The sequence below is a fragment of the Aethalodelphis obliquidens genome, unplaced genomic scaffold (assembly GCF_003676395.1).
Source record: "Aethalodelphis obliquidens isolate GAN/ISIS:26980383/991018 unplaced genomic scaffold, ASM367639v1 scaffold2, whole genome shotgun sequence".
In the NCBI taxonomy this organism is placed as follows: domain Eukaryota; kingdom Metazoa; phylum Chordata; class Mammalia; order Artiodactyla; family Delphinidae; genus Aethalodelphis; species Aethalodelphis obliquidens.
Genome location: NW_020837946.1, coordinates 58,500,613 through 58,520,036, shown reverse-complemented (window position 1 = coordinate 58,520,036; position 19,424 = coordinate 58,500,613). Strand labels below are relative to the sequence as shown.

The window sequence follows — 19,424 nt, the reverse complement described above, 5'->3', positions numbered from 1 at the left end:
TCACAGAAATCTCTTGCATTTATACACGAATGATGAAAAATCTGAAAGAGAAATTAAGGAAACACTCCCATCTACCATTGCAACAAAAAGAATAAAATACCTAGGAATAAACCTACCTAGGGAGACAAAAGACCTGTATGCAGAAAACTATAAGACACTGATGAAAGAAATTAAAGATTATACCAACAGAAGGAGAGATATACCATGTTCTTGGATTGGAAGAATCAATATTGTGAAAATGACTATACTACCCAAAGCAATTTACAGATTCAATGCAATCCCTATCAAATTACCAATGGCATTTTTTACGGAACTAGAACAGAAAATCTTAAAATCTGTATGGAGACACAAAAGACCCCGAATAGCCAAAGCAGTCCTGAGGGAAAAAAACGGAGCTGGAGGAATCAGACTCCCTGACTTCAGACTGTACTACAAAGCTATAGTAATCAAGACAATACGGTACTTGCACAAAAACAGAAACACAGATCAATGGAACAAGATAGAAAGCCCAGAGATAAACCCACGCACCTATGGTCAACTCATCTATGACAAAGGAGGCAAGGATATACAATGGAGAAAAGACAATCTCTTCAATAAGCGGTGCTGGGAAAACTGGACAGCTACATGTAAAAGAATGAAATTAGAACACTCCCTAACACCATACACAAAAATAAACTCAAAATGGATTCGAGACCTAAATGTAAGACTGGACACTATAAAACTCTTAGAGGAAAACATAGGAAGAACACTCTTTGACATAAATCACAGCAAGATCTTTTTTGATCCACCTCCTAGAGTAATGGAAATAAAAACAAAAATAAACAACGGGGACCTAATGAAACTTCAAAGCCTTTGCACAGCAAAGGAAACCATAAACAAGACGAAAAGACAGCCCTCAAAATGGGAGAAAATACGCATCAATGGACAAAGGATTAATCTCCAAAATATATAAACAGCTCATGCAGCTCAGTATTAAAAAAAAAACAACCCAATCCAAAAATGGGCAGAACACCTAAATAGACATTTCTCCAAAGAAGACATACGGATAGCCAAGAAGCACATGAAAAGCTACTCAACATCACTAATTATTAGAGAAATGCAAATCAAAACTACAATGAGGTATCACCTCACACCAGTTAGAATGGGCATCATCAGAAAATCTACAAACAACAAATGCTGGAGACAGTGTGGAGAAAAGGGAACCCTCTTGCACTGTTGGTGGGAATGCAAATTGATACAGCCACTATGGAGAACAGTACGGAGGTTCCTTAAAAAATTAAAAATAGAATTACCATATGATCCAGCAATCCCACTACTGGGCATATACCCAGAGAAAACCATAATTCAAAAAGAGACATGCACCCCCAATGTTCATTGCAGCACTATTTACAACAGCCAGGTCATGGAAGCAACCTAAATGCCCATCGACAGACGAATGGATAAAGAAGATGTGGGGGCTTCCCTGGTGGCACAGTGGTTGAGAGTCCGCCTGCCGATGCAGGGGACACAGGTTCGTGCCCTGGTCCGGGAAGATCCCACATGCCGCAGAGCGGCTGGGCCCGTGAGCCATGGCCACTGAGCCTGCGCGTCCTAAGCCTGTGCTCCGCAATGGGAGAGGCCACAACAGTGAGAGGCCCGCGTACCGCAGAAAAAGAAAAGAAAAAAAAAAAGAAGATCTGTACATATATACAATGGAATATTACTCAGCCATAAAAAGGAACGAAATTGGGTCATTTGTAGAGACGTGGATGGATCTAAAGACTGTCATACAGAGTGAAATAAATCAGAAAAACGAATATCATATTAATACATATATGTGGAACCTAGAAAAATGGTACAGATGAACCGGTTTGCAAGGCAAAATAGAGATACTGATGTAGAGAACAAACGTATGGACACCAAGGGGGGAAAGTGGCGGGGGGTGGTTGTGGTGGTATGAATTGGGAGACTGGGATTGACATATATATACTAGTATGTATAAAACAGATAACTAATAAGAACCTGCTATATAAAAAAATGAATAAAATTCAAAAATTAAATTGAAACAAACAAACAAACAAGTTCCCTGTGAGATTCTACTATACAGCCAAAAAAGCTATGACCCCAATTTTTTCATCTGGTCACTTCTATCTACATTAAAGCCTCCCAAAATTTTATCTCTTGCTCGACCTGAGCTCCAGATTCTGATATACAACTCTTTACTTGAACCATCCACTTGGCTATCTAATAGACATTTCAAATTTAACAAAGCCACAAGTCTTACTTCTCCCTTTACCCCTCCCTTCTCCAGGCTTTCCTTACTACTAGGCTTAGCCAGACTCACTATCTCCTTTTGCCTGTATTACTGCACTAGCCTTATCCTTACTCTTGTTATTCGAACCCCCAACCCCCATCACCACCTGCCACAGGGATCTGCCAGACTGATCTTCTTAAAACATAAAAACCTCCAATGTTTTCATATTAAAAAAAAAAAAAACCCAAGTTCCTTATCATGGCTTTTATTATCCTTGCCTACTTCCAATCTCATATTCTGACTCCACACATTCACTAAATCCCAGCCACCTTTGCTCATTACTTTTCCTCCAGATGTCAATAAGACAGGCTCCTCAATGTTCAGATCTGAAATTCTTTTTCACCTCGTTATAAGGTTATTTCCTAACCACCCTACCTAAAATAACAACCAAGCTCCATGGTTTTCCCTATTCCCTACTATTCCATAACCCTAACTTTATTTTCTTCAAACACTAGTCATGTAAAATTACCGTGTTTGCTTATTTGTCTTCATCCACTAAAACACAAAATTTATGAGAGTGGGGACTTTTTCTCTTTTACTGTTGCAAAGAACCTAAAAAACATTACCTGGAGAACTGTAGTATAGACTCAAATATTTGTGGACTGAATGAATGATGACTGACTTCCCTAATCTTAGTTGCCAGTAAGATGGTACTGTTCATCAGAGAATTTATGAGATTTATGAAGTGTCACATGTCAAGTACCCTCACATAAAATAAAGCTGGATACAAAATCTGTCCCCAAGAACCACTAAAATGGACAAAGTAGTTTAAAGACTAGCTTTAATAAAGTTATTCTCCTAATTAAAAATAATATGGAACTACAGAACAATGTATCGAAGAAGGCATATAATGAAAACCACACATTAATTATGTGCTTTCCATTCTGTTGTGTCCATCAAGAATTCTAATCTGCATTATTACTATTACATTATGAGGTAAATTCGTTTAATCATAAATTATACTATTTCAGAAAACAAAGAGAAATGTATTTAAAAACAGACACCAAGCAGTCATTTGTTGAAGATGCATCTGATGAGTTAAACTAGTTGACCTAAGATTCCATGGTTTAAATAAGAGATACATAATACTGTTAATATATATTCCAATGTTACTATATATACCATATAATAATACTACTATTCAATATTATACCTAAGATATTTGAGACCTCTAGAAGTATCATTGTCAATGGATTACTCATGGATCTGTGAACACTAATTTTCCACAGGATACTAAGAAAATAACAAGTGTGACCAAAAACATACATTAAAATGATTTATTTTAAAAGACAGTGTACTCTAGATATTTTTCTAGGCATAGGTATTATAATTTGAAATTCCCAACTTCTTGCACAAATTCTTGAATTGCATCAGATGACTTGTAAATCAATACAAACTGAGTTCAAAAACTATGGTTCAAAGTTTCTAAATTATTTTACTCAAAAAAAAAAGTCTAGGGCTTCCCTGGTGGTGCAGTGGTTGAGAGTCCGCCTGCCGATGCAGGGGACACGGGTTCGTGCCCCAGTCCAAGAAGATCCCACGTGCCGCGGAGTGGCTGGGCCCGTGAGCCATGGCCGCTGAGCCTGCGCGTCCGGAGCCTGTGCTCCGCAACGGGAGAGGCCACGACAGTGAGAGGCCCGCGTACCGCAAAAAAAAAAAAAAAAAAAAAAAAAAAGTCTAGTAAGAACTTACATGTACTAAAACTCACCACTAAACAAACTTAATGGCAAACAAATGGAGAAAATATCTGTGGTGTGTGACAAAAGACTGATGTCCTTAACATAAAGATGTCTTTTAAAAATGTCTTACAAATCAGTAGTGAGGGAAAAACAAGCAAAAAACATGAAAGGATAATGACCAAACACAAATAGACAATAAACATGCAAAAATGTTCAAGTTCCCCAATAATAAATGAATGTATTAGAGTCTATTTTTACCACCCCAAAACTGCCATTTGATAAAATGACATCCCAGTACAAAAAACCCCATCCTCGCAAACAATGGGGGTGAAAGAGCGTTTCTGCAGTATATATAAAAGCCTTAAATTCTTCTGCATAAGGAAATGATCAGAAGTGTGAGCAAAGATTTCTATGTAACGGGAAAAAAATGAAAAATAACCTAAACACCTAACAAGACAGGATTAGTTAAATCATGAAATATCCTCACCAAAATACTTAGTAATGAAACTAAATAATCATGTTGTGGAAAACTAATGATCTGGGAAATGCACACAATATATTATTTGGAAAAAAAAGATAAAGTTGTGTATATGACCTCAATTTTAAAGTGACCCCAAAGTGTAAAGACACAGTATGCAATATGCACCAAAAAAAGACCAGAAGATTATACAGGCAATTTACCAACTTTATTGGTTGTAGGATTACTAATTTTTTTTCTTCTCAGGACTGTCCTGAATTTCTACATCTGATATTAGTCTTTTTCTTTGCTATACTTCTTCTCCTTTCCTATTTTCTGTTGGATTGATAATTTTCTACCTCCTGCCCCAGTTTAGAAGTTAAAAATTGCACTTTTGCAATAGACAGAACACAGAGGGTCTCCAGGGTAGTAAAAATACTCTTACTATACCATAATGATGGATATGTTATTATACACTTGTCCAAACTCAAATAATGTACAACACCAAGAGTGAACCATTATGTAAACTATGGACTTTGTGTAATTATGATGTATTAACGTAGGTTCATCAGTTTTAACAAATGTATCACTATGGTGAGAGACGTCATGATGGGGGATGCTATGCATGTGTAGGGGCAGAAGGTAGATGGAAAATCTCTGTACCTCCTCTTCAATGTTGCTGTGAACCTAAAACTGCTCTAAAAAAAGTCTTAATTTAAAAATATATATATATATAAAATCACACTTTTGTTCTCTTAATTACTTATATCCAAATTATAAATTGATGTAAAATGGCTAAAACTATTTTCTATAAAGCTGATCCTCCTAAAAATGACAAGAACCTCTACCCAGGAACCAATCCCCACAAGTCCCACACCGCTATTTCTTTTTTAGGCTTAGTATTCCATTTCTTAACAATATAAATATTAATTTCCAAGAATAATGAATACCATGTATTAAAATACAACTGATAAAAAATGTTCACCATGATACACCAAAGGAAAAAAGAGAGAGAGAGAACCTCTGATGGCAGCTAAGACACCAACTCATTCTGAAAACAGATAAATAAAAGGAATGGATTTAATAGCTTATCCTGCCTTTCTTGTACAAACTGTGCTTCGGGGGTAACCAAATAGCTAACAAGGGAAGGATCTTTTCAGAAAAAAATCACAGCTTAACACAAAAGGACTGAGAAAATTAGAAAAATCACCATTTTGCAAATCTTAATGAAATAATGAATCCAAGTTACAACAATGAAAAGCTGCTAAAACTATTATTTGAAAAGCTGAGACTTGGAGGCACATGAACCAATAAAAGACACAGTGCTTGTTTGAATCCTAACTTGATCAATTCTAAAAAGGTATTTTTAATCATTTGGGGAAAACTAAACATTACAAGGCTATTAAATAATACTAAAGGATAACTATAAATTTAGGGTATTGTAAATAATGGTACTTTGGTTATGTTTCTTAAAATCCTTAACATTAGCGCAGCAGTTTTCAAACTTCTCGATATCAGAATCACTTTAAGTTTTAAAAATTACTGAGGACTTCAAAGAGTTTTTGTTTATGTGAGTAACACCTATTTGCCAGAGAACAAGGGTAAAGGAGAATGGCTGACTATGAAGTTGCATATGGGAATGGAGAGAGGTGGTAAAATGATACTATATCTTAATTATGGTGGTGATTATACAACTGTGTTCAGTTACTGAAAGTGCAGAATGGTGCACTAAAATTTTAGAAGGAATTTTACTGTATGTAAATTATGTTGTTAAAAAAAATAGAAAAAAATCCATTTTTAAAAAATTTGAGTGAAGATTTCAGTTGTCCTCTGCTTATATATCAATATTTTCCATATTAAGAATCAAAACTGGGAACATTTTAAAGGTTGATTTATTAATTTCAAAGTAACAAACTCATAAATGTTAACATAAGTAACATCCTCTTATGAAAAATATATATTTTTAAAAATTAGAATAGTTTGACATTTTTGCAAATATCTTTAATATCTGGCTTCTTAGAAAATAGCTAGATCATACTAAGTTAAATAAGTCAGACACAGACAAATATATGCTATCACTGATACAAATTAACATTTACAAAACAGAAATGTAATCACAGACATAGAAAACAAACTTATGGTTACAAAATAGGAAAGGAGAGGGAAGGAATAAATTAGGAGTTTGGAATTAACAGATACACACTACTCTATATAAAACAGATAACAAGGACCTACTGTATAGCACAGGGAACTATATTCAATATCTTATAATAACCTATAATGGAAAAAATCTGCAAAAGAATAGATATATACATATATATAACTTTACTGCTTTGCTGTACACCTGAAACTAACACAACATTGTAAATCAACAATACTTCAATTTGAAAAAAAAAAAACAAAAAACAGCTAGATCTTTACATCTGCTTCTGTGTTCAATCTGCTGTGTTATCATATATCATATAGCCTCTGAAAAACTCCACTGTACACCACTTGTGAGGCAAAAATGAAATAAGCAAATAGCATCTTGGTATTATTATGAAAATAACTTGGACCTCACAGACACCTATGAAAAGGGTCTGGGACTCCTAGACCACACCGTGCAAATCACTCCATTAGTATTACTGGGTAAAGTTATACACTCTCTGGAATTTACTTTAAAATACTCCAGCAAGAGTAAAATTTCAAACAGTGGGAAAAGAAGAAAGGCAGAATGTTGATAACTGTTGAAGCTGCGAGGTGGTTACCTTAAGGTTCATCATACATTTATCTGCTTTGGTGTATCTCTGAAATTTTCTGTAACTTAAAGTTACTAGTGTTTTACGGTCAGTTAAATTATTAATTTTTTACCCACTGTAATCACTACTATGTCCTCATTTCCTCTGGATCCATTTTTCTACTTAACACTTCAGTAGTTAGTTTCATAAGGGTCTTTGAATAATAAACTTTCAGTCCTTGATTATTTTAAATATCTTCATTATATTCTAACTCTTAAGTAGGATTTTTAATTGCATACAGAATTCTTGCCTGCTGGTTACTTTCTCTCAGTGCTATAAAGATACTACTACATGATCTTCTGGTATGTGTGTGGCTGATGAGAAGTTTGTAGGTCTGTAATTTGTTAGCAATATGACTTTTCTGTTAAAATTTAAGATTATCTTTCTCCAAAATTTTAGTTTAAGACAGGGGTGGACTTATTTTTGTTTATCTTTCTTAATACTTGAAGCAAAATTTTCATCTGTAAACTATGTATCTCCAACACCAGAAAATTCTCAGCCATTATCTCATCCAACACTGCTTCTCTTGCCATTCACTCTATTCTCTTTTTCTGAAAATCTTATGTTGGTGACTCTCAATCTTTCAAGTCTCTACCTGTTCATTATCTCTAAACTATATTCTGGGTAAATTTCTAAGTATATTACTATTCACTCATTTTTTTCTATGTCCAGCCTAAAGATTCTCCTTTTGGCCCGCCAAATTTTTCTATTTCATCTAAACAATGCTATCAAGACATACCACTACTAGTAAAAAAGAAAAAGCACTGTAAATTAAACACTGACATGCCATGGTCGGTAAGATATACTCATATCTCAGAAGAAATGTTAAAACGTTAAACAATTCGTGTCTTTGAATCAATGAAATATGCTTCTCCTTTCTAGGATTTCTGGTTGTTTCTTTTACACATCTACCTTTTTTGTTTCACAACTTCTTTTCTAAAGATGCTACAGCTTCCTTTATCTCATTGACAGGTATAAACATACTGATTTTAAAGTCTTTCACAGATTTTTAAATTATCTTTCTTTAATTGGACATGAATTCATCTCTTGATTGTTGATTTTACTGGCTATCTTTCATAGATTTTCCCTTCATCATGTATTTTGCAATTTTGGTTTTCAGGCTTATACTGAGTATAATTTTTCTCTCTGCATTATACCTCCATGCCTGGCATTTTTCCAAGTGTTTCCACCAAGTCTGTCTGGCCCTAATGTAGACCTAGGTCTTTTATTGGCTTCAGAGCTAATACTGGAGATGTCATAAATCTAGACACCAAGTTAATCGCTCAATGGTTCAGACTGGTTCAGAATCTGATCACAAGATTGTTGATGTCCTCCTATTTCCCCATGTCCTCTTCTCATTTCTGTAAGTGTACAGCCTCATTTAAGCTGTACCTTAGAGTAACAGACAGCAACAAACTTTTTTTTTTTTTTTAAGCTCACCTCTACAAAAAGGAATCCTACGCCAGGCCCTGGTTTTAGGCAGTGAATTTGACTCTTAGCTCTTTCTCATGTGGGGTCTTTTTAACTATATTAATAGATAATTAAATAGAATATAATTCCTGACCTAAATACTTAACAGGTATGGTCACCCTACCAAAAAAAGTAACTAAAAATTAAGCAGGATAAAAAAAAACGGTACAAGCAGTATAGTTATGACAATATTTTAAAATGTGCATGACACCAAGCTTTACATACACCCAATCTTAGAGGATAAGCCAAAATCGGGTAGAGAACTAAAATTTGAGAAACTGGCTAAGTCTTGGCTTGAATTTGGGAGAAATTTTCTCACTCGAAAAGATGTCAGAAAGATCGCCTAGCTTCAAATACACAGCAAATGGTAGAGTAAAAATTAAATTTCAAAAACAGCATGCATTTCTCAGTGGGCAAGGAAAAGAAATAAAGGGAGTGAGTGGGGTTACTCAATAAAGGCAGCTTGGGGCCCAATGAGCTCTATGTTCCAAGGAAGATGGGGGTTTGGTTTCTAAGGGATAAGAGGCACTAAACATACCCCTCATGAGGAGAGACCCTGAATCAGATTCACTTCTTAAAACAGGTTGGAATAGAGGTCATTTTTGTGAAAGAGGAGCTTAGAAAAAAGGTCAAAGAAATTGCAGAGTCCTAGTAAAAAAAACGGTGTGGTCTCATTTATTTGGGAAATGTGTTACATTGTTTCCATACTCACCAAAATGCAAACCAATGGTGTCAAAATTTTAAGCAGTTCATCTGTGCATACTATGCTCTAACACCGATAAAGGTTTTTTTTTTTACTGATTTTTCATGTAAGAAAACACATCCTAAAATAATTTCTTCCTTCTTGCCAATTAAAAAGACAGTACACCAAGGGGTAGTTTTCCTATTACCAAATTATCCCCAAATTACAACTTCCTGGTTTTTATTTCTAAATATGCTGTTATGTACTATGCAGCATTTTTATTCTGATTCTCTTTAACTTTTATTTTCTCAAGTTCTTTCCCCATTCCTTTAAAATTTGGAAAAAAATTCAAATTTAATGGCCTTCTGGAGTGCTTATTTTACCCTCCCTTGCCAACATACAATAAACTAAATTATCATCCTAAAAATTCGATTTTGTATTTAATTCAAACACTGTTGCTATTTTGATAGTATTTTGGAAATAAATTATTGTACTGAGCACTTAGTGCTTTATATCAATCTAATTTCATGACCAACATAAATCCACAAAATTACAAATAAATTCTCTAGAGGTGTTTTTCTAACATGTATAGATCTCCATAACTTTAACTTTGTGGAAGCTTTAAAAACTGGTTTCTAAAAACTATCTCCTATGTCCTCAGAAGTCTGTCATCTACCAGTATTCTCAAACTTTTTGGTCTCAGGACTCCTTCTAAACTCTTAAATATTACTGAGGTCCCCCAAAAAGCTTTTGTTAATGTAGGGTATTTATTTTGATATTTACTGTATTGGGAATTAGAAGAGAAATTTTTAATGTTTTGATTCATTTGAAAACAATAAATCCATTAAATGTTAACACAAATTAAGATTTTATGAAAAACAACTATTTTCCAAAAACATACATAAAAGTTTAATGAGGAGAGAGGTCATGTTTCACATTTTTGCAAATCTCTTTAATATCTAGGTTAAAAGAAGACAACTGGAGTTTCATATTTGCTTTTGCAGTGTGTTGCAATAGGTGGTTTGGGTTGAAGCATATGAAGAATATCTAGTTTCACAAAGATATGTGGCTGGAAAAAGAAGTAATCTGATAGTCTTTCAGCCAATTGTGGTTATTCTTCTTGGATACTATACCAAATCTGACAAGTGCTAAATTTCTTAAAGGTCAGTTGTAATGTAGAATCTGAAACTATATTGGTAAACTTTCCACATGCTTGTTGTTGGCCTATCTTGAACTCTGAACAGATGGATCTTTTACCCATGCAGGATTTTGTAACATGAGCTGATCATCTGAAAACTACTGGTTCACTCAGTTATCATAAAGATCTTCCAAATGATGGCATATTTCATTATAATACATTATCCCCCAAAATGCTATTTATTAATATTAATATCACTGTCCATTTCATCATAAAAGTATGTAATTATTAACAAGTTACCAAGTTCATAGTAGTAGATTCAAGTTTTCCAAAATTCTAATTTTCACTGGAAAGCCCAAATTTTATCATTGGTAGGAAACAGTCAAGTTTTTTTCCTTTTAAGGACAGGCTCACTTAATTCATTATACTTTTTAGAAAATATCTGTCACTTAAGTACATGAGTCTCTCAATAACCATAGTTTGTCAGTCTTTCAAGTAAAATGTGTTTCCAAAAAATAGCACCTAGTTCAGCTTGCAACTCATACAATTGCTCAATTGAAAACAATATATATATTTTCAAAGATAATCATCTTATTTTGGTATGCAGAAGTGCTTTATTAAAGTATACTTCCCATTTTGTCATAAAGAATATTACAAAGACATGCAGCAGGAACTACAAATCAGAAACACAATGAGATACCACTTCACACCCATTCTTAGTATATCTAAAATCAAAAAGGAGGACAATGATAAACGTTGGTGGGGATATAGAAAAACCGGAACCCTTTTGCTGGTGAGAATGTAAAATGGTACAGTCACTTTGGAAAAACAGTTTGGCAGTTCCTCAAAATGTTAAACATACAACCCAGCAATTCCACTGCTAAGTATATACCCAAAAGAAACAAAAACATGTCCACACCAAAAAACTGTACACGAACGTTCATAGCAGCATTATTCTTAATAGCTAAAAAATGGAAATGTTGTTCATCAATGGATAAAGGAATAAAATGTGGTATATCCATACAATGGAATATTATTCAACCACAAAAAAGAACAAAGTACGTTTAAAGGCTACAAGACAGATGAACCCTAAAAATATTATGGTAAATTAAAAGTCAGACACAGTGAGCCACATACTGTATGATTCCACTGATAAGATATAATAGGCAAATCTAAAGAGACAGAAAGTAGATTAGTGGTTGCTGGGGGGCTCAGGGGACGGGGCAGGGAATGTGGGGTGACTGCTAATGGGTACGGGGTTTGGGGGAGGTGCTGAAAATGTTCTAAAAATAGAGAGTGGTGATGGGTGCATCAGTCTGTGCCTATATTAAAAACCACTAAACTATATACTTTAAAGGGCGAGTTTTATAGTATGTGAATTATATTTCAATAAAGCTATTATTTTAAAAAGGACATGCAGCATTCAAGGGTCAAGGTTTAGTAAAAATAACTCTTTTGACTTGTTCATCAAGGTCATTGCTCAGTGAAGCTAGCTAGCATTTTTCTTTAACTGCAAGTGGATGGTCATAAAGAATACAACTACTAGTACGGTTTAGCATCACAGCTTTGATTTGCGCTAAAACACAGCAGTTTTAGCCACCATCAGTGAAAATGTCTATACAAGAAAAAAGGCAAATAAACTGTACTATTTTTATGAAAAGTAGTTTGATATCAAGGACCTCTGACAGGGTCTCAGGGATCCTCAGAGATCCACAGACCACACTTTGAGAATGCTGCTCTAAACCATAGCTTCAGAAGGCTCAAATGCAATTAAAGGCTTTCTAAGCACAGACAATTTCTATTTTCTAAGTATATATCACAAATTCCTCAAAAGAAAAAATACTATTACTTCAAAAAATTAAATCCAAGTGTCCCAATTTAAGAGTTTAGAATCACTGACTCAGTGGAAGGTTATAACAGCACAATCTCCACAAAAACCCAAATAATGACGTAAAAGAGTAAAAGTAAGAATTTAGTGTACAACAAAGGATTCAATAAAACACTATCTAAATAAATAACAGCACTAAGGTAATGAGGATACTATCTTTTAAAAGAGATTTATATTTTTATTATTAAATAATTATGTACTACTTAATTCTTAACACAACAAAGAGTAGACTTCCAAAATTTCTACCCATGCTATCAATAATAACATATCTAACACAGCTAGGTTTAAGTACTTCACACTTGTAAGAATAAACTATCACAGAACTGAAGAATTTTAGGTCTAGAAGGTACCCTAGATATAGTTACCTAGGCCAACAGCTGCATTTTACATGCTGAGAAAACTGAGTTTGCAAGAGAAAAAGTAACTTAGCCAAAACCACACAGGCTAGCTAATGGGTGAGACAGCATAAACAGTACCTACTCCCAGTACCATGTTTTCACTATACCAACCTGATTGCCCAACCAAATAAAATGCATAGAACATTTAATTTACATCACACCAAGAACAGCCAAGACACCTTACATGCCAAATAAAAATTCTGTGATGCTTGAGAGTACCAATCAGATGTGAAAAAATGTACAAAACTAAGTGACGAAAAACAAATGTAATTGGCATAACAGAGAAATGAATCTTTGACTTCAAAAACTACAATCTTTCAATGAAGAACAATTTGAAACACGTTTTGGTGTTGACTTTTCACAAAGACACAGGGAAATGTATCATCACCTTTAAAGACAGCCAGATACTGATGAACACCTCACTGAACTTATCTATAGCATGACATGACTTGGAAAACTCACCTGCAGGACTGTCAGCATTCTCTCCGGGGTGTAGTTGTATACCAGTAGAATCTATAGAGTTTACTGTAACTGTCTGTAGATTTGGCAACTGACCAGTGCTTAGACTAACTGGAGTTGAAGTCAAGGCTCCACCTGCTGCAACTTGACCAAGCGTGAGTGTCTGAACAGGCGTCAAAGTTATTTGTTGGGCAGCAGTATTCTGTATTTGCAAATTCTGCAAGTTCTGAACCCCTTGTACTTGAAATGTTTGCCAAGTTATCTGTCCAGAAGGGGTCACTGTCTGTGCCTGAATTAAAAAGGTTCCAGGATTCAGCTGCAACTGAAGATTTTGCAAAGCCTGTTGTGATATATTCTGACCACTGGCTTGCACACCATGGATTGTCTGTGGTGTAATACCTTGCACAATTTGGGCTTGACTGGTTGGCTGCTGAGACTCTTGAAGTTGCAGATGTTGTACAACAGGCTGTGCTGTAGAAACCTGAATATTCTGAGCCTGTGTCTCTTCAGAAACAGGCGACTGGATATAATTTCCCTGAAGATCTGAAGAATGGACTTGCCCACTAGTAGTAGTCAAGCTATTTGTATTTTGTTGTAATATACCTGTACTATCTATAGTAACAGGCAACTGTGATGAAGAGGATGTTGGCACAAATAAATCTGTCTCAGTATTAGTTTCATTAATATCAGGAGAAACCCGCTCACCAGTCCTTTCTGAATTGTCTGAACTATCCATAGCTTGTCCTGTGTTTATCAAATGTCCATCAGCATTAATGCCTGCGGTCATTGTCTGAGAACTGCCCGAGAGTCCCAAAGAATCTAGATCGACACTATTGATTGGTACAAAGGTAATATTTCCTGGAAGACCAAGAGGCACATTAGCAACTACTTGGGTTTGGCCAGGAAAGGATGAACCACCAATTGCAACTCCCTGAACCTGGACTTGACCAGTCTGTGGTATGAGATTCTGGATATTAGCAGGAGGTGTTCCAGAGGCAAGCAAGGTTTGATTAGAGCCAGGAATGATCTGAATTTGACCACTTTCTTGATTTATACCCCCATTATCTGAAGAGCCTGTGAAACCAATCTGAACCTGCTGACCATCTGATGACTGAATCTGTGGTATTACTTGATACTGAACATTGGACACTGTACCATTTGATGAATCTGATCCTGGTGCAACTGAAAATATTTGCTGATTCTGCAAATTCTGAAGGGGAAGGACATACTGCCCACTGGAAGTAGCAGCACTTGGAATCTGTACTAGATTACCAGCTTCATCTTTTATAGTTGTAGGTGTGGCTGACAAAACCTCCCATCGGTTTGGTGCTCCTCCTAACTGTGCAGAAGCCAAATCACCTGTCTGGATAAAGAAAACAAAAAATGTTATGTGATATGTATTTGTGGTACATTTAATCCAATCCTCAAAAAACTGATATAAATCCTACCACCTGAAAATAAAAGTTCTCTTAGTAACACAACACAGCTCAAATACAGAAGTACTATATAAACTACAATAATCATCATTTCCAATTTTGTTAGTTATTGCAAAGATAAGCCATGCTATCTGAGCAGGAAAAAAGTTCAATTAGAATATTATTTGTTTTATGACTACCAACTGATTTTCTAATCCCTCACCTATGATCTACAGTTAAAAATAAATAAGTAAAAGTAGAAGTAGCTAGAGAAAAGATTACGGACAGCTCAAACCAAACATACCTCACTGAAAAGAGTTCAAAAGGTATAAAACTCACTAAAAACATACCACTAAATCAGGTACATTACATACGCATACGAAAAAGAAATATCAGAGCAGTGTCATCAGTTCCCTGAGTTAGAAAAAGTTAAGATTTGTATATTACTGCTATCAATGTAATTGATAGCAACCTTAAATCAAATAATTAAAGCTACTCTTTCATGGCATGTATTAAGGTACTCCAGAGTAAACTCAGGGTGAGGGCGATTCCTTTAGTGAGCCATCAAATTCTTTTTCCCATGAACTACTAAAAAAATATGAGACCTTAAAAAATTTTAATGAGGAAAGGTTATTGCCCTGTGACCACCACTGCAAAGTCAGCCCATCTGAAAGGTTTTTCTAGAATCTAAAAGCTGGAGGATATAGACTTGCTTTACCTACTATTTCTACCTAAGTCTGCAGAAGAATGCTAGACATATACATTTTGTATTCTGTGACCTGCTAGAATCTCAGATATCATCTCCATATTTTATGGATTAGACAAGACTAGAAAAATACCAATGGAGGAAAGTAGAAAGCAATAAAACCCAACAAATCAATGTCAAATTTTTTTTTGACATTGACATTCAAAGGGTAAATTTTTTAAGGAATAATAACAGGAACATCTAACATTTGAACCGTTCTTTTATATGCCAAAAACCACTTTTATATGCCAAGAACCATGATAGGGATTTATAAGATTATATCACCTGTTGCTTACAACTATCCTATGAGGTATTATGACTATCCCCGTATCACAGATGACAAAATTGACAGACAAAATCACACAGCTATCAAATGGCCAAAACAGGATTTAAAACTAAGCCAGTCTAACTCCAGAAGCCAGGCTCTTAAATACTATACCATACTTGTCTCCCTCTAAGACCAGGGGTAAAGATGTGGGGAATGAGACCCTATATGAATTAATCACCATCAAAATAATGCCATCCCTAACCCATTTCCTTCTAGATCTGTATATGATTTCCCATAACTCCACACACCACTAGACAATGAGAACATGAGCATATCTAGCCCAGAATTCTCAACCTAGGATCCATGCCTGGGATTCAAGGGATCTTTAAATCCTCTAAAATAGCATACCAACTTTTTGATAGAGGGCCTGGGGTGGGGGTGGGGGCAATGGTATCTAGAGTTTCTTCATATTCTCACAGGGGGGTCTTGTGACCATAAAAAAAAAAAAGGTTAAGACAAATACTGTTCTCTCAACATAAACCATTCCACAAAATTTAATACAAATATTGTACAACCAGATGAACCTAAAAATTTAAGAAGACTCACTACCTAATTTTCATGTACACACACAGTTGAAGAGTATATATTTCAATAGATGAACCACAGTGTAATGACTCCATTCAAGACATTTGAGCCTATCTGCCAAGATGAAATAAGGATGAGTAAGCCCATGAGATATATAAGGTCATCTTCAAGTGGTTCACAATCTATCCAAGCAGACATACACATACAAGCTACTACTATGTGAATAGTGGTGTACACTAGGCATATAATCAGAACACTTTGGGGGAACACAGAAAAATGAAAAAAAAAAAGATTTCACATAAGAGATTTTTAAGTAATTGTGGATAAAATTTAAGATTTCACTGTGTGTGGTTAGGAAGCAGAAATACAGGCATTAACAAGGTATAGATAGAAATAAAGTCACAGACTTTTAAGAGACTCTAAAAAAATAATGTATAGTTTGGAGTTCGAGAGGATCCAGAAAACATTCATATTCATAGAAAAGAGTAACGGGGAACAGGACTAGACATTTTTATCAGGGCCTGTAGTAAATGGTTTCACAGGTCCTACTAACAAGTTTGGACTTTATCCTACAGATAATGAATGAAAGCTATAAAAGGTTTTGAGGCAAGTGAGTGGCGCAATCAGATCTGTGCTTTATAAAGATAAACTAAGACCTAGTGAAGGAGACTGAAAGGCTGAAGACAATAAAGGCAGAGAAACCGTAGGACCCAGTACAAATGTCCAGGCCTGAACTAAAATAGTGATCTATCTTTTAAACACAAACATTTAAACTTATCAAACTTAAATTGTTAAAATGAAGCACCAGACTTTAAAAGTAGCCTACATTCTTCAAATTCTACCTGGTATAAAAATTACAAGCTTAAGTAATCTTTCCCTATATTAGAGTAACAATTCATGTTTCACTTCAGTCTCTTGGCTTTTTTTTTTTTTTTTTGCGGTATGTGGGCCTCTCACTGTTGTGGCCTCTCCTGTTGCAGAGCACAGGCTCCAGATGCGCAGGCCCAGCGGCCATGGCTCACGGGCCCAGCCGCTCCACAGCATGTGGGATCTTCCCGGACCAGGGCACGAACCTGTGTCCCCTGCATCGGCAGGCAGACTCTTAACCACTGCGCCACCAGGGAAGCCCAGTCGCTTGGCATTTTAAATAAACTAAAGATATTTAAATCTATCCTTTATACTGAAATCTACACTAAAGTATAGTGCTTCAAATCCAATTCTTATCTTCTTAAGGTTATTGTTCACCTATGGAGAACCAACCTTGAATTTTTTCTGACCGGCATTAAATATACAATTTTTCAACTTATACCAAATATAGTATCTTATATACAAATTAATTTTACAATGCAGTCATTCGTAGGTATCCCCAGGATATTGGTTCCAGGACCCTGCAGATACCAAAATCCCCCATGCTCAATTCCCTTACATAAAATGTATACTACAGGCAGACCTCCAAGGATGCAGAACCCACAGATATAGAGAGACAACCGTACTGGCATTTTGTCTCTTTTTCATCCTTAAAATAAAAAGTCAAATTTATGGCATCTGAGTATTTTTTTTAACAAAATCTTAATAAGAGCAGATACTCAACCATAAGTGAACAGCTTTCTAGTTCAAGAAATTCCTTGAAAATACTTACAACTACTCAAATGACAAGTCTGAATAAATACTAGAACCCCCTTCTCCAGAAGCTAAATAAAAATAAACTACAGTACCACTTTTCCCAACAATGCAGGCCATTAATTGAAGGGAAATCTCCAAACCTAGGACAAAATGATATACTTGAACTTTTTTGAGTAAACCTAAGGTTAAGAGCATATATAAAAACTATTTATGAACACTGAAACAAGAATACTAGACTTTCATAATATAAGCTAAGACTATAAATGCTTAGAAGAAGGGAGTACATTGCACTAGAAAGGAAAAAATTCATAACTGGGTTCTAGCCTAGCTAGAACTGTGGAATCATGTGTGATTTAGAGCAGGACCTTATGGGAAAAATATTACCTTGCAGGGTCATAAGATCCTAAAGAAAGTGTTAAGCGTCATAAACTGTAAAGCACTATATAATCCTATATTATCCTTATGATAACTAAGATTATGAAGACAGATTTGAAAAACATCCAATTGCGCTTAGCATAATGAGCAATAAATACTTACTGAATGAATAAAAGTATTTTAAAATTATTGCAAAGGAAATGGTAGGAAAAATGAATAAAACCGACCTTGAGATATTACAGTCTTCAATGAAAAACTCTACACCAATTTTAAACCAATTCCACAATAACCCCCCAATATTTCAAAACTACAAAGCCTACTAAAACCATTCATTTGTAAGAGAAATTTCGTCAGCAGCATACCAAAAAAATAGGTAAATTAGAATCTGAGACCAAAAAACAGTTGTAAGAATGTGTGATGGGGCTTCCCCGGTGGCACAATGGTTAAGAATCTGCCTGCCAATGCAGGAGACACAGGTTCAAGCCCTGGTCCAGGAAGATCCCACATGACATGGAGCAACTAAGCTCGTGCGCCACAACTACTGAGCCTGTGCTCTAGAGCCCATGAGCCACAACTACTGAAGCCCGCGTGCCTAGAGCCCTTGCTCCAAAACAAGAGAAGCCACCGCAATGAGAAGCCCATGCACCACAACGAACAGTAGCCCCTGCTCACCGCAACTGGAGAAAATCCACACACAGCAACGAACACCCAACACAGCCATAAATTAATTAATTATTTTTAAATGTGTGATGTTAGGCTACTGGAAACACTACAAAGGGAGGGAGACATAAAAATACATATCCCAAGCAAGAATTAGTATTTGGTTTGGATTCAAGATAACCCTCTTCATTAAGCCTAGACATTAAAAGAAAAATCCACCAGTGTTTCTCTCAGTAATTCTAATATTCTTATTGACAAATAAAACACCTATTAACATGGACACTGGCATTACTGTAAAAGGTTGTAACTGAAGGTAATCCGAGTTTCCCTCTGTATACAAACACATAATCACATGGTAAATAAGACACTGCTATAGCAAATTCATTACAAGGGCATTCTCCACTACAACCAGGCATAAAATGGACGGACACACACACACACACACACACACAGACACAGACACAGACACACACACACACACACACACACACACACACACACACACACACACA

The 19,424-nt window shown here is 35.5% G+C and overlaps 1 protein-coding gene across 5 annotated transcripts in view; it reads right to left on the bottom strand.

Annotated features, from left to right (window-relative positions):
• The window catches only part of SP3 (Sp3 transcription factor), a 64,999-nt gene that overhangs the window by 39,717 nt on the left and 5,858 nt on the right, over positions 1-19,424 (bottom strand). For all 5 annotated transcript variants that reach the window (XM_027128050.1, XM_027128056.1, XM_027128038.1 and 2 more), the window contains one exon: positions 13,245-14,604. In XM_027128050.1, coding sequence (XP_026983851.1) covers positions 13,245-14,604 — 1,360 coding nt within the window. The remainder of the gene's footprint in view (positions 1-13,244; positions 14,605-19,424) is intronic.